The sequence below is a fragment of the Apodemus sylvaticus genome, chromosome 4 (genome assembly GCF_947179515.1).
Source record: "Apodemus sylvaticus chromosome 4, mApoSyl1.1, whole genome shotgun sequence".
Taxonomy (NCBI): Eukaryota; Metazoa; Chordata; class Mammalia; order Rodentia; family Muridae; genus Apodemus; species Apodemus sylvaticus.
In genome coordinates, this window is record NC_067475.1 from 104,260,820 (window position 1) to 104,278,420 (window position 17,601).

Sequence of the window (17,601 nt, forward strand, 5' to 3'; positions counted from 1 at the left end):
GATTAAAAAAAAGGCATGGTACAGGAGAATGTGAACTGGTAACATCATTATTCATTATCACTATCAACTGTTAGACAGTAAACAGAATTACTCATGCTATACAACTGAAAGTGTATATTTGTTAACAACAGCAATAGCGCTGTCAGGTGAGGAAGGTCTTATGCTAAGAGATCACTGCAGCTGTCCTGCCACAAGGTTTTAGAAATGTCCACTTCCGGCTGGGAGTGATGGTGCATCCCTTTAATCCCCACAGCAGAGGCAGCTGATCTCTGTGAGTTTGATGCCAGTTCACACAGCTGTGGGGTGAACAAGTCTGAAATCTGTAGACTGACTAACCTTTAGCCAGAGACCTTGGTAAAGGGGATATTGCAGTTGTATGACCTCGTAGCAGGCTCAGGCAGAACTGCTATCTGTTGCTCGGGCCAAAAGCAACGTGCAGATAAAAAGATTTGTATGGAGCAGTTCAATTCATTTTAGTTAATGAGAAAATTTAAAGATCATATTCTTAGGTATATTTGGTTTAATTTTGATAAGGCCCCAAGAGAAAATTTGATACGTGTTGATCTACTTGTGACCATGATATTTTTGTAAACGATAAGCACTCAAAAAATACCCCAAAAACAAATCCTTTATCATCTCTTTTTATTCTCATAAAGTATGCCAGAATGTTCAATTCTCTAGCCTTACATCTTTGTCAAAATGTATATAGTATGTATAAGTTCTAGTAATAATCATAAATGTTTTTGTTACTTCCAAAGATATTAAGGAGCTCCAGACATCTTATGTTGTTGATGTGAACTTCTGTTTTTGGCAGTTGACTGTTGGGATGGCCCAGATGGAGAGCCAGTGGTCCACCATGGTTACACGCTCACTTCCAAAATTCTCTTCAGAGATGTTGTGGAGACTATCAACAAGCATGCTTTCGTGAAGAATGAGTAAGTGCAGAAACACCTGGGAGCCAAGCTCCACCCCTCGCCTGGGAGCTAAGCTCCACCCCTCGCCTGGGAGCTCCACCCCTCGCCTGGGAGCTCCACCCCTCGCCTGGGAGCTAAGTTCCACCCCTCGCTTGGGAGCTCCACCCCTTTCGTACTTCATTCCTACTGTCCAGGTTCTCTTCCAGCTCCCAACAATGATTCGAAACAAGTACTATGTCTTCCAAGTTTATGAATTCTTGTGACCCACTCATTTCTTAATCCTGTTGTCCTGTCTCTTTGAAAATATCTTTGCAAAGAATGACTTTTAAATTTCTAAACTCGTAAAGCTTGGAAACACAAAGTTTGTAATCTTTTTGTGTATGAGTGTTTTACCTGAATGAATGTCTGTGTGCTATGTTCATGAAGTGCCTGTGGAGGTCACAAAAGGGCTTGAGATCCCCTGGGACTGGAATTATAGACAATTCTGAGGCTCCTTGTAGGTGCTGTAATTGAACCCCAGTCCTTTGGGAAAACACCCAGGGCTCTTATCTGTGAGCAATCTCTCCTGCCCCACAACAGTTCTAAGACACTGTATCATAATATAATAAAATGCTGGGCGCTATACACTTCAGAATACATAAGACATCCAACACATGGATTTATCCTTCCTTTGACTTCACTCCCTTCTCTTAATTCTCAGTTCCTCTTGGCTCACACTCTGTACTGATGCTATGCTTTCTTTCTGAAACGCACGTGCGGCTGTAACTCTTGTTCCAGCGTTTTTTTCTAAAGTGTCCACAGCACCCAGGATGCCTTCGTGTCCTCCTTCATTTGGGGCTTCTTCCCTCTCTTCCGGTATCATCCTCTTCCGTCACTGCTCCGTAGAGACCTGGCTTCTGTAACAGTGACCATCTTTCATTTCCACCTTCTCCAACAAGCCTGGAGTGTTTATAACTCCCAACCTAGTGTGCTAGTATCTCCCCCAAATACCCCTCCCACAATGCCAATCACTTGCTTTGGTTTATTCAACAAAATTACTTAAGCACTGCCCTATTAGGAAGAGTATCTTGACCCACAGCTGACAAATCTCCCCTTTCTTGATACTTAGCTGACTGAACATATATTTGTAGAATATAGCACCATGATAAAAGAGGTTGGCAACTTGCCTTCTTATATAAATACGAGATGATAAACTTATTGAAAATAAGGTATTGATTTCTTAATTTATTGATTTCTGTCTACTTAGCAAGTTCTGTGAATATACTGAGCATACAAGAAATGATCTTTAAATTAAAGAAGCAAACTAAAATTGTGATTGCAAAAAATATTTTAGAAATTAGTGGCCTTTAAAATTTCAAATATTTGGTCTTATTAGTTAAGCATGAGGTTGAAATGCCTTCCAAATAAGGTTTTCTTGCTACAGAACAAATTTACTTTCTGGCATCTTTTATGTGGAAGTATTTAGTGCAAAATTAAGCCTTACAAACCCTGATTTTTATGATTTTTACATGTTAGTATTTCCAATTATATAAAATAGTGTCACCCCATACCCCAGAGGATCATCTGGTGCTGCAATATTGACTTCATGTTTAAGGACCCTTAGAGGAAATGCACTATAGGGGCTGGAGAGGTTGCTCTGTGGTTAAGAGCACCTGGTGCTCCCACAGAGGACCTGGGTTTGGCTCCTAGAACATATGTCATTTGGCTCACAACCAATTCTGAGTCCATGTTCCATGACATCTGACATTCCTTTCTTGCCTCGATGGGCAATGGGAGTCTCTTTGATGTACTTACACTTTTGAATAAATACGAAAAAAGTGACATCATGGATTTTCCCCCCTTAGGCTTCAGATTTCACACACACACACACACACACACACACACACACACACACACATTCCTCACTTCTTGCTTGATACTAAACTAAGCCATCCTGCAACACTGTGCCTGGCAAAGTATATTTGCTTTGAGGAGTTTTTCCTTCAGTGCATGCTTACTCTTTCTCCTTGTAGTATCATTTTAATCATTATTAGTATTTTCCATTCAGTTGCTGGGAATTTAAGAATGCAATGAGTACAGTTTCTATTTCCAGGCTTCCCAGATGGCTGTGAGCTGGCGCCACTGACTGCCCTTGCCCCTGTGCTGTTTCCTCAGGTTCCCTGTTATACTGTCCATCGAGAACCACTGCAGCATCCAACAGCAGAGGAAGATTGCTCAGTACCTGAAAGGAATATTCCAGGACAAACTGGACCTGTCCTCTGTAGACACAGGAGAGTGCAGGCAGCTGCCAAGCCCTCAGAGTCTGAAAGGCAAAATCCTTGTGAAGGTAACAACTTATGGGCTTACAGCCCAAACATTCAAACAATAATGATCAAGTACATCTTCTTCCTTGTTGACAGAAAAGAAAGTTTAAAAGAGAAATAATTAGAATCCATACATGTAAAGGGTATCAGTCCTTGCATCTCATACTAATGTATAGGTATATCTTCAGAGGCAAGTTCCTGCTGACTGCATGCTGTGGATTTGTTTTTCTGGCTGTTCGTGCTATGCAAGCTATTTTAAGTCTGGGAGAGTTCACACAGAGAGCTGTGCATGGGAAAGTGAGTGCAAGAGAGGAGAAAGCTCTCTGACGCCACGGTCGAGGCATTCTGTTCAGATTCTTTTCTTCTATTTCAAGCTCCAGTAACTGTCTGTCAAAAAGGGGGAAAAATCTTCATGGTTGATCAGTCTTGGCTATGTGTGTGAGAAGCACTCTCCTTAAACAGAAACATGGGCACAGACATAAAGCCCCTCAGGACTTGTGTGTTTGAGAGGAGGGGGTGAGCCGGGTGGCATTTCATCACGGATGTTCTAAGGGAGAAAACTCACTGCAGTGAATATCATTAATGCAAACCTTGGTCAGCTCCTTGAGATCTTTGGATTTCTGATTTTGTTTATCTCCAGTGAGCACTTTCTTTGGACTAAAATCTTGGTTGGATAAAGAACCAGAATAGTAGACAAGGCTTCTTAAAAAGGATATACGTGCTGGAGGAGACGTAAAGTTAAGGAAAGAGCCGATCACAGTATAAAACGTTCAGAAAGATAATGAAATCTTCAGAGTCCATCTAAACCAGCCTTTTCTAACAATTCAATTAGAAGTATAGATCCAGAGTCCATCAGAGAGGTGCTGGCAGGCTCTTGTGTAAATGCATGGAGAATAAAAGGTCTCAATAACATGTCAGGTAATATTAAAGTCAACTTGCCCAAGTCTGGCCGGAGGTAACTGCTGTTTCTGCATACAAAACTGGTTTCTGCATACAAAATTAAGGTGTTATCTTTGTGATATTGTAAATACTCCATATTTCTTACCCAACAGTCAGGAAATTAAATGTAGACTCAGACAGTTTGATTATAATCTTTCCTTTTGGTGAGACACAGTGGCACACACTTGGGAGGCAGAGGTAGACAGATTTCTGTGAGTATGAGGTCAATCTGGTCTGCACGGTGTGTTCCAGGCCATGTCTTAATTTTTTTTTCCATTTTGGATAGAGGAGATTATGATGGATATTTAGCGTGCAATTATTGAACACTTTCTTTAACATTAAACCATGTTCATATAGCACAGGATGTCCTAGGGCTTATAGGCACCAGAATACAATGCTACAGATGAGAGAAGGTCTGAGACAGTCTCTGGAAGGACTGGCAGAAGGGTGAGCTATGGGTAACCCAGATGCATCAGAGATTCATTCACTATCAGTAAGGTTTCATAAACGTTAAGGGAAAAGCTGGGCATAGTGAAACATGCCTGTAATCCCAGCACTTAGGAGGCAGGGGCAGTAAGACTATGACTTTGAAGGTAGAGTGTGCTATCATCTGTCTGGAAAAAAAGTAATAGATAGATAGGTAGATAGGTAGATAGATAGATAGATAGATAGATAGATAGATAGATAGATAGATAAGACTTAAAAATAAGATTGCCTGACATATTCCAGCACTTTCCTATTTTGAACAAAAGCAACACTGCTCTGGCAGAAAAATAGTTTCCATCCCAAAGGCAGCATGGAAAGCTTACTAACCTCTCAGGAGGTCAAAACATTGATTCACCAGACATAGAGAAAGTTATATCTGTAAGGGGTGTGTGTGTGTGTGTGTGTGTGTTCCTGACAAATAAGCACAAAGTTGCTGTTGAGCAAATAGAACATATTTAGCAGCTTACTTTCAGTTGCTATTGCTAAGAGTCCGTCGTTCTGTGCCCTGAGGTCTCTACTCCTTTTTAATGATGATTTATGTTTATTCCATGCACACTAGCTTACATGTATTTCTGTGTAAGAGCACTGGATCCCTTGAAGTTGGAACTGTCGACATTTGTGAGCTGCCATGTGGGTGCTGGGAATCGAACCCAGGTCCTCTGGAAGAGCAGCCAGGGCTCTTGACTGCTGGCTGAGCCATCTCTCCAGCCCTCTCCAGCCTTCCTCACTTTGCATTGGGATCACAGAAGAGTTGCCATTGCCCTGGGCCACAGATAGTTTGAAGCTGAGAGGTTTCTGGTAATGTTTCCACATTCCATGACGAATTTACCCAAGGTTGGAGCGTAACTGAAGTAGTATGCAGTCCGGAAAAGAACTCCCAGGAGGCACCTGGGTCCACCTTCATTTATATCTACTCAGACTAAAGTTGTTTACATCACACAAGATTTCACCTTATTTTATTCTTATGTTTTCATTTGCTTTTATATTTATCACTGTACTTTTCATAACATTATATTCTAATTATATTCTATTATTATTATTATCAATATTTATCACCACTTTTCATAACATTATATTCTATTATTATCACCATTATTATTTTTATGTCTTGACCACAGATTCACCTCTTCCTCTCCCCCTGGTCCCTCCCCTACCACCTCCCCTCTCCCTCCTGTTATCTCATCTGATCCTCTTCCATTTCTCTTCAGAAAAGGGCAGGGTTGATGTTTGGTACATCAACCAAACATGACATAGCAAGCAACAGTAGGACTAAGCACCTCTCCGCATGTTAAGGCTGGACAGGACAGCTCAGTAGGAGGAAAGGGGTCCCAAAAAATGGCAAAAGAGTCAGAGACAGCCCTTGCTTTCACTGTTGGGAGTCCCATATGAAGGCTAAGCTACACAACTCTAATAAATATGCAGAGGCCCTAGGTCAGCCCATGCAGGCTCCCTAGATGTCAGTTCAGTCTCTGTGAGCTCCTTATACCTGCCCCCAACTTCTCCTAGAACTTTCCTGTCTTTAACCCATGCAGTTGTATACCCATTCTCCCTTTCTCTTAAAATAAAAAGGCAAGGTGCTAATGGCACACTTTTAATCTCTGCGCTCAGGAGGCAGAGGCAGGCAGATCTCTGAGTTCAAGTCCAGCCTGGGCTACATAGTGAGTTTCGTGCCAGGTCTCAATAGAGAGACTCTGTCTCAACGCGCGCGCGCGCGCGCACACACACACACACACACACACACACACACCATCACCATCCATAAAACGGAAGCAAAATAGACAAGGCAAAAGACTAATACGACAAAAACAAGCAAACAAAAAAACCAAATAGATCAATATTAGACAAAAAGTCTTCTAAATCTATTGAGTCCACTTTGAGTTGACCAACTATTCCTGAATATGGGAACCGCCCTGAAGCGTGGTTAGTACACACCTAGTGAGACTCTACTGAGAGCTGGGGGGAAATCTTAGAGGTTGGAGCCAGTGTCCTGCTCTACCTCTCAGCGTTTGGACCCGATTCAGCCATCATTAGAGAAACTTCTTGCAGTAGATGGTAACTAACACAGAAACCTGTATTTGGATAGAGTGCCCTGAGATTTTGGAGCATTCAGTCTTAGATGGAATGTGTTCGTCAATCCTCTCCCCACGGGGCTCAGGGATCAATGTTGAAGAGGAGATGGGAAGGCTTTAAGAGCCAGAGGTGATGGATTGACTCCAAGGAGGCAGTGTCTTCCAGACACCACAGGGTGATGCACCTATGGCCTCACAGAGACAGGCAGCACACACAGGGCCTGTGTAGGTTCAATCCTAATCTCATTCCTTAACGCCTCCCACGGGTAACTCCGTTAATAAAAGCAATGTTAAAGCAAGCAATGCTTTTAGCAAGGCATGGTGTTGCGTGCTTGTAATCCCAGTACTTGGGAGGCTGAGGCAGGAAGGTTGCATGTTCAAAATCTCTGTGGGCTACAGAGAGCAAGTTTATGTCTCAAGAAGACAGCCAATGCCCCCTTTCTCCTTATCTTTTCAATATTGTACTTGAGGTACTAGCTCGGGCAATTCGACAACATAAGGAGGTCAAAGGGATACAAATTGGAAAGGAGGAAGTCAAACTATCATTATTTGCAGACGACATGATCGTCTACCTAAGTGACCCAAAGAACTCCACTAGAGAGCTCCTACAGCTGATAAACAACTTCAGCAAAGTGGCAGGTTACAAAATCAACTCAAGCAAATCAGTGGCCTTCCTATACTCAAAGGATAAGCAGGCTGAGAAAGAAATTAGGGAAATGACCCCCTTCACAATAGCCACAAACAGTATAAAGTATCTTGGGGTGACTCTTACCAAACATGCGAAAGATCTGTATGGCAAGAACTTCAAGACTCTGAAGAAGGAAATGGAAGAAGACCTCAAAAAATGGGAAAACCTCCCATGCTCATGGATCGGTAGAATCAATATAGTTAAAATGGCCATTTTGCCTAAAGCACTATACAGATTCAATGCAATACCCATCAAAATCCCAACTCAATTCTTCACAGAGTTAGAAAGAGCAATTATCAAATTCATCTGGAACAACAAAAAACCCAGGATAGCTAAAACTATTCTCAGCAACAAAAGAAAATCTGGGGGAATCAGTATCCCTGACCTCAAGCAATACTACAGAGCAATAGTGTTAAAAACTGCATGGTATTGGTACAGTGACAGGCAGGAGGATCAATGGAACAGGATTGAAGATCCAGAAATGAACCCACACACCTATGGCCACTTGATCCTCGACAAAGAGGCTGAAAACATCCAATGGAAAAAAGATAGCCTTTTCAACAAATGGTGCTGGTTCAACTGGAGGTCAGCATGCAGAAGAATGCGAATTGATCCATCCTTGTCTCCTTGTACTAAGCTCAAATCCAAATGGATCAAGGACCTCCACATAAAGCCAGACACTCTGAAGCTAATAGAAAAGAAACTGGGGAAGACCCTTGAGGACATCGGTACAGGGAGAAAGTTTCTGAACAGAACACCAATAGCGTATGCTCTAAGAGCAAGAATTGACAAATGGGACCTCATAAGGTTACAGAGTTTCTGTAAGGCAAAGGACACCATCAAGAGGACAGATCGGCAACCAACAAATTGGGAAAAGATCTTCACCAATCCTACATCAGATAGAGGGCTAATATCCAATATATATAAAGAACTCAAGAAGTTAGACTCCAGAAAACCGAACAACCCTATTAAAAAATGGGGTACAGAGTTAAACAAAGAATTCTCACCTGAAGAACTTCGGATGGCGGAGAAGCATCTTAAAAAATGCTCCACTTCATTAGTCATTAGGGAAATGCAAATCAAAACAACCCTAAGATTTCATCTTACACCAGTCAGAATGGCTAAGATTAAAAATTCAGGAGACAGCAGGTGTTGGAGAGGGTGCGGAGAAAGAGGAACACTCCTCCACTGCTGGTGGGGTTGCAAATTGGTACAACCACTCTGGAAAGCAGTCTGGCGGTTCCTCCGAAAACTGGGCACCTCACTTCCAGAAGATCCTGCTATACCACTCCTGGGCATATATCCAGAGGATTCCCCACCATGTAATAAGGATACATGCTCTACTATGTTCATAGCAGCCCTATTTATAATTGCCAGATGCTGGAAAGAACCCAGGTATCCCTCAACAGAAGAGTGGATACAAAAAATGTGGTATATCTACACAATGGAGTACTATTCAGCCATTAGAAACAATGAATTCATGAAATTCTTAGGCAAATGGATGGAGCTAGAGAACATCATACTAAGTGAGGTAACCCAGACTCAAAAGGTGAATCATGGTATGCACTCACTAATAAGTGGTTATTAACCTAGAAAACTGGAATACCCAAAACATAATCCACACATCAAATGAGATACAAGAAGAAAGCAGGAGTGGTCCCTGGTTCTGGAAAGACTCAGTGAAACAGTATTTGGCAAAACCAGAACGGGGAACTGGGAAGGGGTGGGAGGGAGGACAGGGGAAGAGAAGGGGGCTTACGGGACTTTCGGGGAGTGGGGGGGGGCTAGAAAAGGGGAAATCATTTGAAATGTAAATAAATTATATCAAATAAAAAAAAAAATAAAATAAAATAAAATAAAATAAAAGGCAGAATATTCAATGTCAAAAAAAAAAAAAAAAAAAAAAAAAAGAAGACAGCCAAAGCAGCAATATTGTTCTGCAGCGCTTTTCTTCCTGCCTGAATAAAGAATCTTTGCAGGGTAGGAATATGGAGAAGCTGACCAAAAATAAAGGAGTGAGTGTGTAGCCTCTTTTAAATACATTTGAAAAAGAATGATGAACTCTGCTGGGGAATAGTCTATGATGCCTACCTTTTGTTTTTATCCCTTCATCCCGTGCCACCCTGAAACAAAGGGGGAACTGGAGCCTGTATTCACTTCACTCCTTCCATTCCCGTGGAGCTGGAACCACGTGCATCATTTGAGAAGAGTTACTCTCAGTTTGGAAATGCTTTTGTATTTGTTAGTTTTGTTCTATTGAACATTATTTTAATGGATTGGTTCTGAGGCTATTTTACAAGAGAAAACTGCTTTCAGAGTATTTAAATGTCTGCGCACAGGTCTACTTTGGTATCTGTCATTGTGCCCAACAAAATGTTGACTCCGAGTAGCTTGGTTGGTGGTGAATGCCGGAGAGATGCTGCTATCATTGTGTCTGTTGTTGCTGAGCATATCTGGCTACAGTGTGACTTCTCACCATATTGCCGTAGCAGCTCTACAGATATTCTCTAGAGCGAAGAAAATGAACTCACTTTTCAGGGAGCTTTCTGCATAGACAATACCTGAAATTGGATTTACATGCATTTGAACATTCTAATTCTGATCAGGCCCACCATTAACAGCACACAAATTGAAGCTGGGAGTATTGCTTTTAGTGGAATGCTTTCCTATCATGTGGGAAACTCTGGATTCAACTCCCTCCGTCACCAGCTAAAGTGGGCGTGGTGATGTACACCTGTGACTCCTACACTAAGGAGTGGAGGCAGCAGGGTCAGAATCTGAAGCTCATCTTCCATTACAAAGTGAGTCCAAAGCCAGCCTGGGGTATCTAAGATCCCGTCTAAAACATCAATGCCCAAATACGATCTGACCACTTCTGCCTTAGAAATGCTACTAAATCAAGGAACATATTTAAGTCTCTAAATCCTAAACGCCTTACCTGAATGCAGATTCCACCTTTATGACTTAGATCATCTAATCATTTTGAAATTATCAGGGTGCTAAAGCCCAGGGTAAGGGCTTTGGGTGTATAGGAGGGTCCAGGGCATCGCTAAGGAAGGCTCTCACAATCCAACGTTCCTGGGCAGAATCAATTACCAAGTTCATTCCATACTTAAACATTGCTCTATCTCTGTTTTCAGTTTAAAATGCTAGATATTTGATTTTTCAACCTTTCTTAGAAGTAGGGGTGCACCTTACCTACAAATTACCAGTCAGGTCACCCTTCCTCTAGAAGACAAGAGGTCTAAACTGAGTCATCTACTGAGGGATGGTGGAGGAAGCCAATGGTAGTCTTTCTGCCAGCAGTTGCCAGGGCCACTGAATGGATGATGACGTTACAATGATCTCTGTCCCTTGTTTTTGCAAAAGGCATTTTCATTGGATTGGGTCTGACCCTCCATTTCTATTTGTGTGTTAGGCATCTGTGGTTGCATAGCAAATTGAACCCAAAATTAGCAACCTGAAGTAGCAGACATTATCCCATCATCCCTGCTGTGTTTTCTGCTCCAAGTCTTCTAAAAGGTTGCAGTGACAGGGTCAGGTGGAAACAGTTACCTCAGGGGAGACTGGGAGGACAAAGCTGTAATTCGAGGGTCAGTTGGTGGCAATGATTGGCATGTTCTTGCAGGTGTTTAACCAGAGACTTCTAGTTCTTTGCTATGTGGTTCTTTCCACTGAAAAGCTCATTCGTGTGTGTGTGTGTGTGTGTGTGTGTGTGTGTGTGTGTGTGGTGAGGGAGAGAGACAGACAGACAGACAGACAGACAGGGACAAACAGAGGAGAGATGTGGGGTTAGGAGTATGGATGGATGTGGAAAGATAAGAAGGAAGGTTAGATAGGTTCAGGAAGGACAGACACCCTATTGTTTTGCTCTGATCTTATGTTTAGAAGTGGTCACTAGGTCCAGCCCACATTCAAGAAGGGAGTATCACCGTACAGCGATTAGAGACCCAGAAGGACAGAGATAAGACACAGGAGATATGGTGACACTTGGAGGCTGCCCACTGCATCTGCTTCAGCCACTTGCAGAGCCAGGCTCTACAGCATATTCTGGGAACAACTTAATATCCTATTAATATTCCTTTCTCCTTTCAAGTCAGAAGCCTACCTTAGAACTCGCTCTTATCAGGTCCTCTGCCTTGCCTTCTCTTGGTATTTTTTTAAACTTTTTCTGAATATAAATTGGGAAATATAGAAGAGGGGGGAAAATCCCACAGAGGTACTTACTCTTAAAAATGCAAAACAACATCAAAACACATTTGTGTGTGTTTGCAGGTGCATGCGTAGGCATGTTTGCATGTGGGGAGAAGGGCACAGGTTATCATAGGACAGCTCTAAGTGTCAGTGCTTGCCTTCCCCCTTGTTTGAGGCAAGCCTACACGCGTCCTGGGATTTCCCCTAGCTTGTCTCCCTTCTTGCCATAGAAGCCGTGAGATTACAGACATGGGCTACTCCTGCCCTGGTTTATATGGCTTCTGGGGCTCCAAAGTCACATCCTCGTGTTTGTGGAGCAAGTGGTTTATTTACGCTTTGAGCATCTCCCCAGCCCTAGATATTTGTTCTTAACAAATGACTATCTACTTCCAAATTACTTGCTGGTGATTGTATAGATCTTCGTGCAGACAGTCCACCTGCTGTGTCTGTGCTGGACCTGCAAGGTTTCTTTCCCTTGGGTTGCATAACATTTATGTTATATTATGTATGATAAGTAGCCTAGAAGTGATTTTAAGTGAACAGGAGGATGCACACCGTGATGGGCAGAAACCAAATTGTGTTGTAGGAAGGACTTAAACATCTTTGGGATTTGATGTCTGAGAAGAGTCCCAGAGCCAGTCTTCCAGGGATCCTTGGGGATGAATGTAACACTGCAACTCAGATCTCTTCCCGTCTCATTATGAGTGTTGTCCCTGTCCAAGGTCTGTGATTTCTGAGATGTATTGGTGTTTGGAGAACGGCCTAGTCCTGGGACTGTTGTAGAAGCTGCAGCTGCATCGTTGTTTTGTGACAGAAGAGCTGGACGTGAAGGAGCTCTAGCCAGCTATTGCTAAGGGCAGCTTTCCTCTACCGTCTGAGGAAAGCAGGCTGCTCTCAGGGGTCACAGTGTCTTTTGGCCACTAAAATATAATGTCTTAGTCTGGGTAACTTAAAAACAATGGAAGAACAACCTGTTCCACAAGCTGAAAGCCCAGCCTCCTAGTTCTGGAATTCTCCTATTCTCCTGTTTTCCTTTCCTTTCCTTTCCTTTCCTTTCGTTTCGTTTCGTTTCGTTTCCTTTCCTTTCCTTTCCTTTCCTTTCCTTTCCTTTCCTTTCCTTTCCTTTTCCTTTTCCTTTTCCTTTCTTTTCTTTTCATTTTTCCTTTTATTTTCTCCATGCCTCCCTCTCTCTCTCCTTCCCTCCCTCCTTCCTTGCTTCCCTCCCTCTGCCCGTCCCATGTCTTCCTCTGCAGCCGAGACTCACCTGGACCTCACTATGTAGCCAGCCCTGTGTGCAGCTCACCTCAGTTGGCCTGTCAACCTCTCACATATCAGGATTATAGTTGTGAGCCGGGCTGCTATGGTCAGTGTCTGATGACTCACCCCACGTAGGTGTGTTTCCATGTAGAAGAGGCAAGTAGCTGAGGGGACCCTGCCTCATATTATCCCTTCCAAGAGGCCCAACTTCTTTATGCTGTCAGCCATGATGCCCACAGTATTAGCTTCCTGCATGAGGGGAACACCAGCACTGACTGTGAAAGTCGTTCAATCAAATAGGCAATACTTATTGACAGGAGTCATGCTTTTCTTTAAAAGACATTGGTCTGATTTTTGAAAATACAGTATTATTAATCGGTTAATTTAATTTAAGGTAATGACAACCTTAGGATAAAAGTTCTTTCTATCTTCATTTTGTCTCTCCTCCAGACTATCTGCCTCCTTAGTGGGTCTGAAGAAATGCTGGGCCGTCATAAAGATACCCCATTTTGTATTCAGTTTCCTCTATAAAAAGTATGGTCCACAGAACACAAGCTGTACCTAACCCCTTAACTTCTTAAGTGTACAATCTAGTAGTGTTTAAAAACTAGACCAAGTGTTGTATGATCAGAAGTATTTTCATCTTGGAAAGCCAAAATTCCACATCCATTCGGCAACAGCTGTTTGTTGTATGCCGCCTATCCCTGCCACCATTCTGCATTCTGGGTCTGCTTTTGCTTTTTGGGTACCTTGTGTGAGTAGAATCATGCAAGGTTTGTCTATGGCTCATGTCATCTGGCATAATGCCTTTGAGGTTCATCTATCTTGTAATGTGTACCAAGATTTGTTCTTTTTCAAGGCTGAGTAATATTCCATAAGAGAAAGAGCACTTTCTGTGGTTCCATTCATCTTCCAGTGGACGCTTGATTCACTTCTACTCTGGAGCTGTTGTGAATTTATTTTTCATTTACTAATGGGATGTTTTGATCTATTTCAGGGCAAGAAGTTGCCGTACCACCTTGGGGATGATGCAGAGGAAGGGGAAGTGTCTGATGAGGACAGCGCAGATGAAATAGAAGATGAGTGCAAGTTCAAGCTGCATTACGTGAGTTACTGGCTCCCCACCTTTTCTGTCCCTCACGTACTGCAAAAAGAACGGCTCCATGCTGGTGGTGTGTGAAACTCTACACATATGGTGTCTGGAGTGCAAAAGGATGCTATTTTAAAACTACTCTGCACTGGCATTCAGTAGTTGGTGTGGTATGTGAGTCATTGAGCCTGTGCCTTAGAACTGGGAGACATTTTAGAAGTGAAACCTTTTGTCTGAGTTAGAGTTTCTATCACGTGACCACAGCAACTCTTACAGAGGGACAGATTTCATTGGGACTGACTTACAGTTCAGAGGTTTAGTCCATTATCATCATGGCAGGAAGCGAGGTGACATGCTGACAGAGACGGCTGGAGAGGTAGCTGAGAGTTCTACACCTGGGTCAGCAGGAAGCAGGAAGAGAGGGACAGTGGGCCTGGATGAAGTATTTGAAACCTCAGAGCCTACCCCACAGTGACATGGTCCCACCAACATGGAGACACCTTCTAATCAGGCGGGAACTCAAACTGTGGTTGGATTGTCAGTCTTCTTGATGAACACAAGTAGGTGGGGCCTTGCCTCCATTGCCAAATAAATATTGTCCTCCCATTGTGGTACCTTAGGCAGGCTGCAGGCCCCAGCTACACCTGGGTCTGCTTTTTAAAATGTCAAACTCCTCACCAAGAAAATATCCCGTGGCCCATATGATTCTCAAGCCCTTCCAAGAGTGGGACATTTGACTGAATGTTCCATCTGCCACATCCTGAGCAGAATGACATTTGAAGTTAGCCATCTGCCCGCATATCTGGATGTTTTCTTACATAAAGGCTCTACATGTGCATTTTGCCATGTGATCTAAAGATGTTCAACTTGAACCTGCCGAGTTCTAAGGTTTGAATAAATTCTGTCCCTTTCACTGTCAATAGTTACATGATTTCCAGTTCCTCAGGACAAGCCCAAAGCAGTGCAGGTTTTACAGTGCATTTTTATTTCTGCAGAAAAGTGGCACTTGGTGGAAATCAGAACCATTATTGTGTCCCCAGGCATATGTTGTATAATCTAATATACACCATCATCCTGAATTCAACAATTATGTTACTACATCAAGACACAGTCTTCTAAACTATACTAACTCTGATGCTTCACCTCAGAGGTGACAACGGGAAGTGACATTAGTTTCAAAGGAGACAAAAACTTAACGACAGCTGATGTCTCCATGGACATTTCTTTCTTGGCTTTAAAGTACTTTGAAGCAGGGAAATAGAGGAGATTCAGTTCGAAGAGAAAGCAAAAATTATTAATTGATTTCATATCTTCCCTGTTAATAATTTTTATTAACTCAGTTAAATACTGTAACTAATAGGTCACAAAAACCTAGATAGTTTCATAAATGAATATACAGTTACAACATTAAGGGGTTTTTTTCCATGCCACTCTAGGTATGTGCTATCTATGTAAATGATTTCTTCTGACTATGGATAATTTAGTTTTTTAATGTCTTATTTAGTAAACCAGTGTTTTTCGATTCTCATATTTTTGCATCTAGTTCTCCAGCTCCCTAGTTCCTACTACCAACTGACAGAGGAGGCAGAAGCCCGGCATGTCCCCTGTGTGGGGACTGCTGCTCTGTGAAAGTGGGAGGTGGAGGCTCTAACTACTGTGTCTGTGACAATGCAGCATTGACAGACTTGCATGCAAGTGGAGCTGATCTAGGTTTTAGATCCTCTTGACCGGTTCATTTTTCTTTGGATCTGTTGAGACTGTTTATTTGTTTGTTTGTTTGGTTGGTTGGTTTTTTTTTTTTTTGTGGTACTTTTTCCCCCCTAGGTCTTTGTAGAACTTTGCTAGCTAAGTTTTTGACTGAGCCATATCCCCAGCCTTCTTTTAACGTTGTATTTGGAAGCACGGCCTCACTTTGTTGTGTAGGCTGGCCTTGAACTTGCTGATCCTCTGGTGGGGTATTGGCTCATGCAATCATACTTGACAAAACCTTTAATTTTCTATAATAAATATCTGTGCTTATAAAATTTCATTGTTCTCTGGAAACAGATCAGTATATACACCTGTAAACTCTGGAGATCTCTGCTTGTGCTCCAAATCTCCTAGCTGCTTTCTAGGCTTTGGTGTGAATAGATGCCTTAGAATACCTTTTATTTGACCTGAGTGGAGCCGGGGAGCACCCCAGTCTGCAAGGCTTTACAGAGGGATCTTTGTTATATATTGAGGAAGAAAATATGTTAAAACATACATGTGTAAATACACACATACTCAACAGTTTTAGTAGAAATATATAAAGTTCTTATGCAGCCTTTGTGCTCTATTTTTGAGCTCTTTTGAGAAAAACAATGAATGTTCTAATTTAGAATTTGAGAGTATTGTAACCCATCAGTTTATACTCCACCAGACAGCAAGAAGTTCAGCTGTCCTATTTACATGGCAGACTAAAGACCTGTGATATTTTGACAAAGCATGTTGCTCTCTAAAACAATATATAGCGTAGGCTGTTTATATGGAACAGCCATTCTTATAAAGGAAGCTCTTAATCAGCTTTAAGTTGAAAGTATATGATAGGTTAATACGACCTGTCTAATGCATTGTAATACATAAAGCTTTTAGCACAGTTTGTGGACCCCGAATATTAACTTTCATGATCTTATTAAGATATTTTATGGATATCACCCATTTTTTTCTCAGCATTTCCTGTTGTAGATATGCTGTTACCTTTGTTGGTATCAGATGATATTGGAGGGGATAAAATAGATGCAAGTTCTCGTCTTCCTGGGGTTTAAACATTAATGAAAGGAGACAGATAAGAAACAAGACAAATAAGTGAAATAAATAGTATATTAGATGTAAGTGCTACAGGAAAAAATGGTGGGTGTCTGTGTGTGTGAGTGTGTGTGTGTGTCCATGTTTGTGTGTGAACATGTTTGTGTGTGTTGAATTTTCAGAGGGGATGTCTACATGAGGGTTTCCTTAGAAGTTATATTTAACTAAAGATCTGCAAATAGAATTAGCCAGGTTAATATATGGAGAAAAAGTTCTAGGCAAGGCAAAGAATAGAGTAGGTACAGTGGCTCACCCAACATTACCTGTGGACCAGAGACAGATTTTCTCCCAGTTTGTCAGCTGCTCAAACCACCGCCCCCCCCCCAGGAATTTTTTTTTTTTTTTTTTTTTTTTTTTTGCTTATGCAACAAATGTTTTCTGTTGTCCTTAACTCCTCAAGCTTCTGCCTTGCATTATTCTGTAGCTTCAGCCGTAGAGAAAATCTGGCTCATGATATGTAAGCCACAGGGTAAAGCCAATGTGTTCAGTGACCCAAGAATCACACAGCTCAGAGATGCAAGGGACAATTTCCGCTCTGCCACAGTGCAATAATCTAGCAAATTTGATTCCAGGCAGCCAGTTCACCATTATTCAAAGTTACGGGATCCTCTGTGCCAGTGGGCCACCTAGACCTCCCACTCCTGAATTTCAACTTCATTACTTTTTCTTCTTCTTCTATTGACTCTTTCAGTTGCATTTTTCTTAAAACTCTCTGAATCTGTGTTTAGCCAGGCTGTTGATCACAAACAACAGCTATATCTTACGTGAAAACAATCCCACAAAACCAAGCCTTCCAGCACGAATTGAGCTCCAGTCACATGTGATACCGGTTGTA

At 42.1% G+C, this 17,601-nt stretch overlaps 1 protein-coding gene across 3 annotated transcripts in view; it reads left to right on the top strand.

The window, feature by feature from the left end:
* Plch1 (phospholipase C eta 1) overlaps positions 1-17,601 on the top strand; it is a 183,929-nt gene that overhangs the window by 129,444 nt on the left and 36,884 nt on the right. For all 3 annotated transcript variants that reach the window (XM_052180407.1, XM_052180408.1, XM_052180409.1), the window contains exons 8-10: positions 815-935; positions 3,069-3,240; positions 13,848-13,955. In XM_052180407.1, the coding sequence (XP_052036367.1) occupies positions 815-935; positions 3,069-3,240; positions 13,848-13,955 (401 nt within the window). The remainder of the gene's footprint in view (positions 1-814; positions 936-3,068; positions 3,241-13,847; positions 13,956-17,601) is intronic.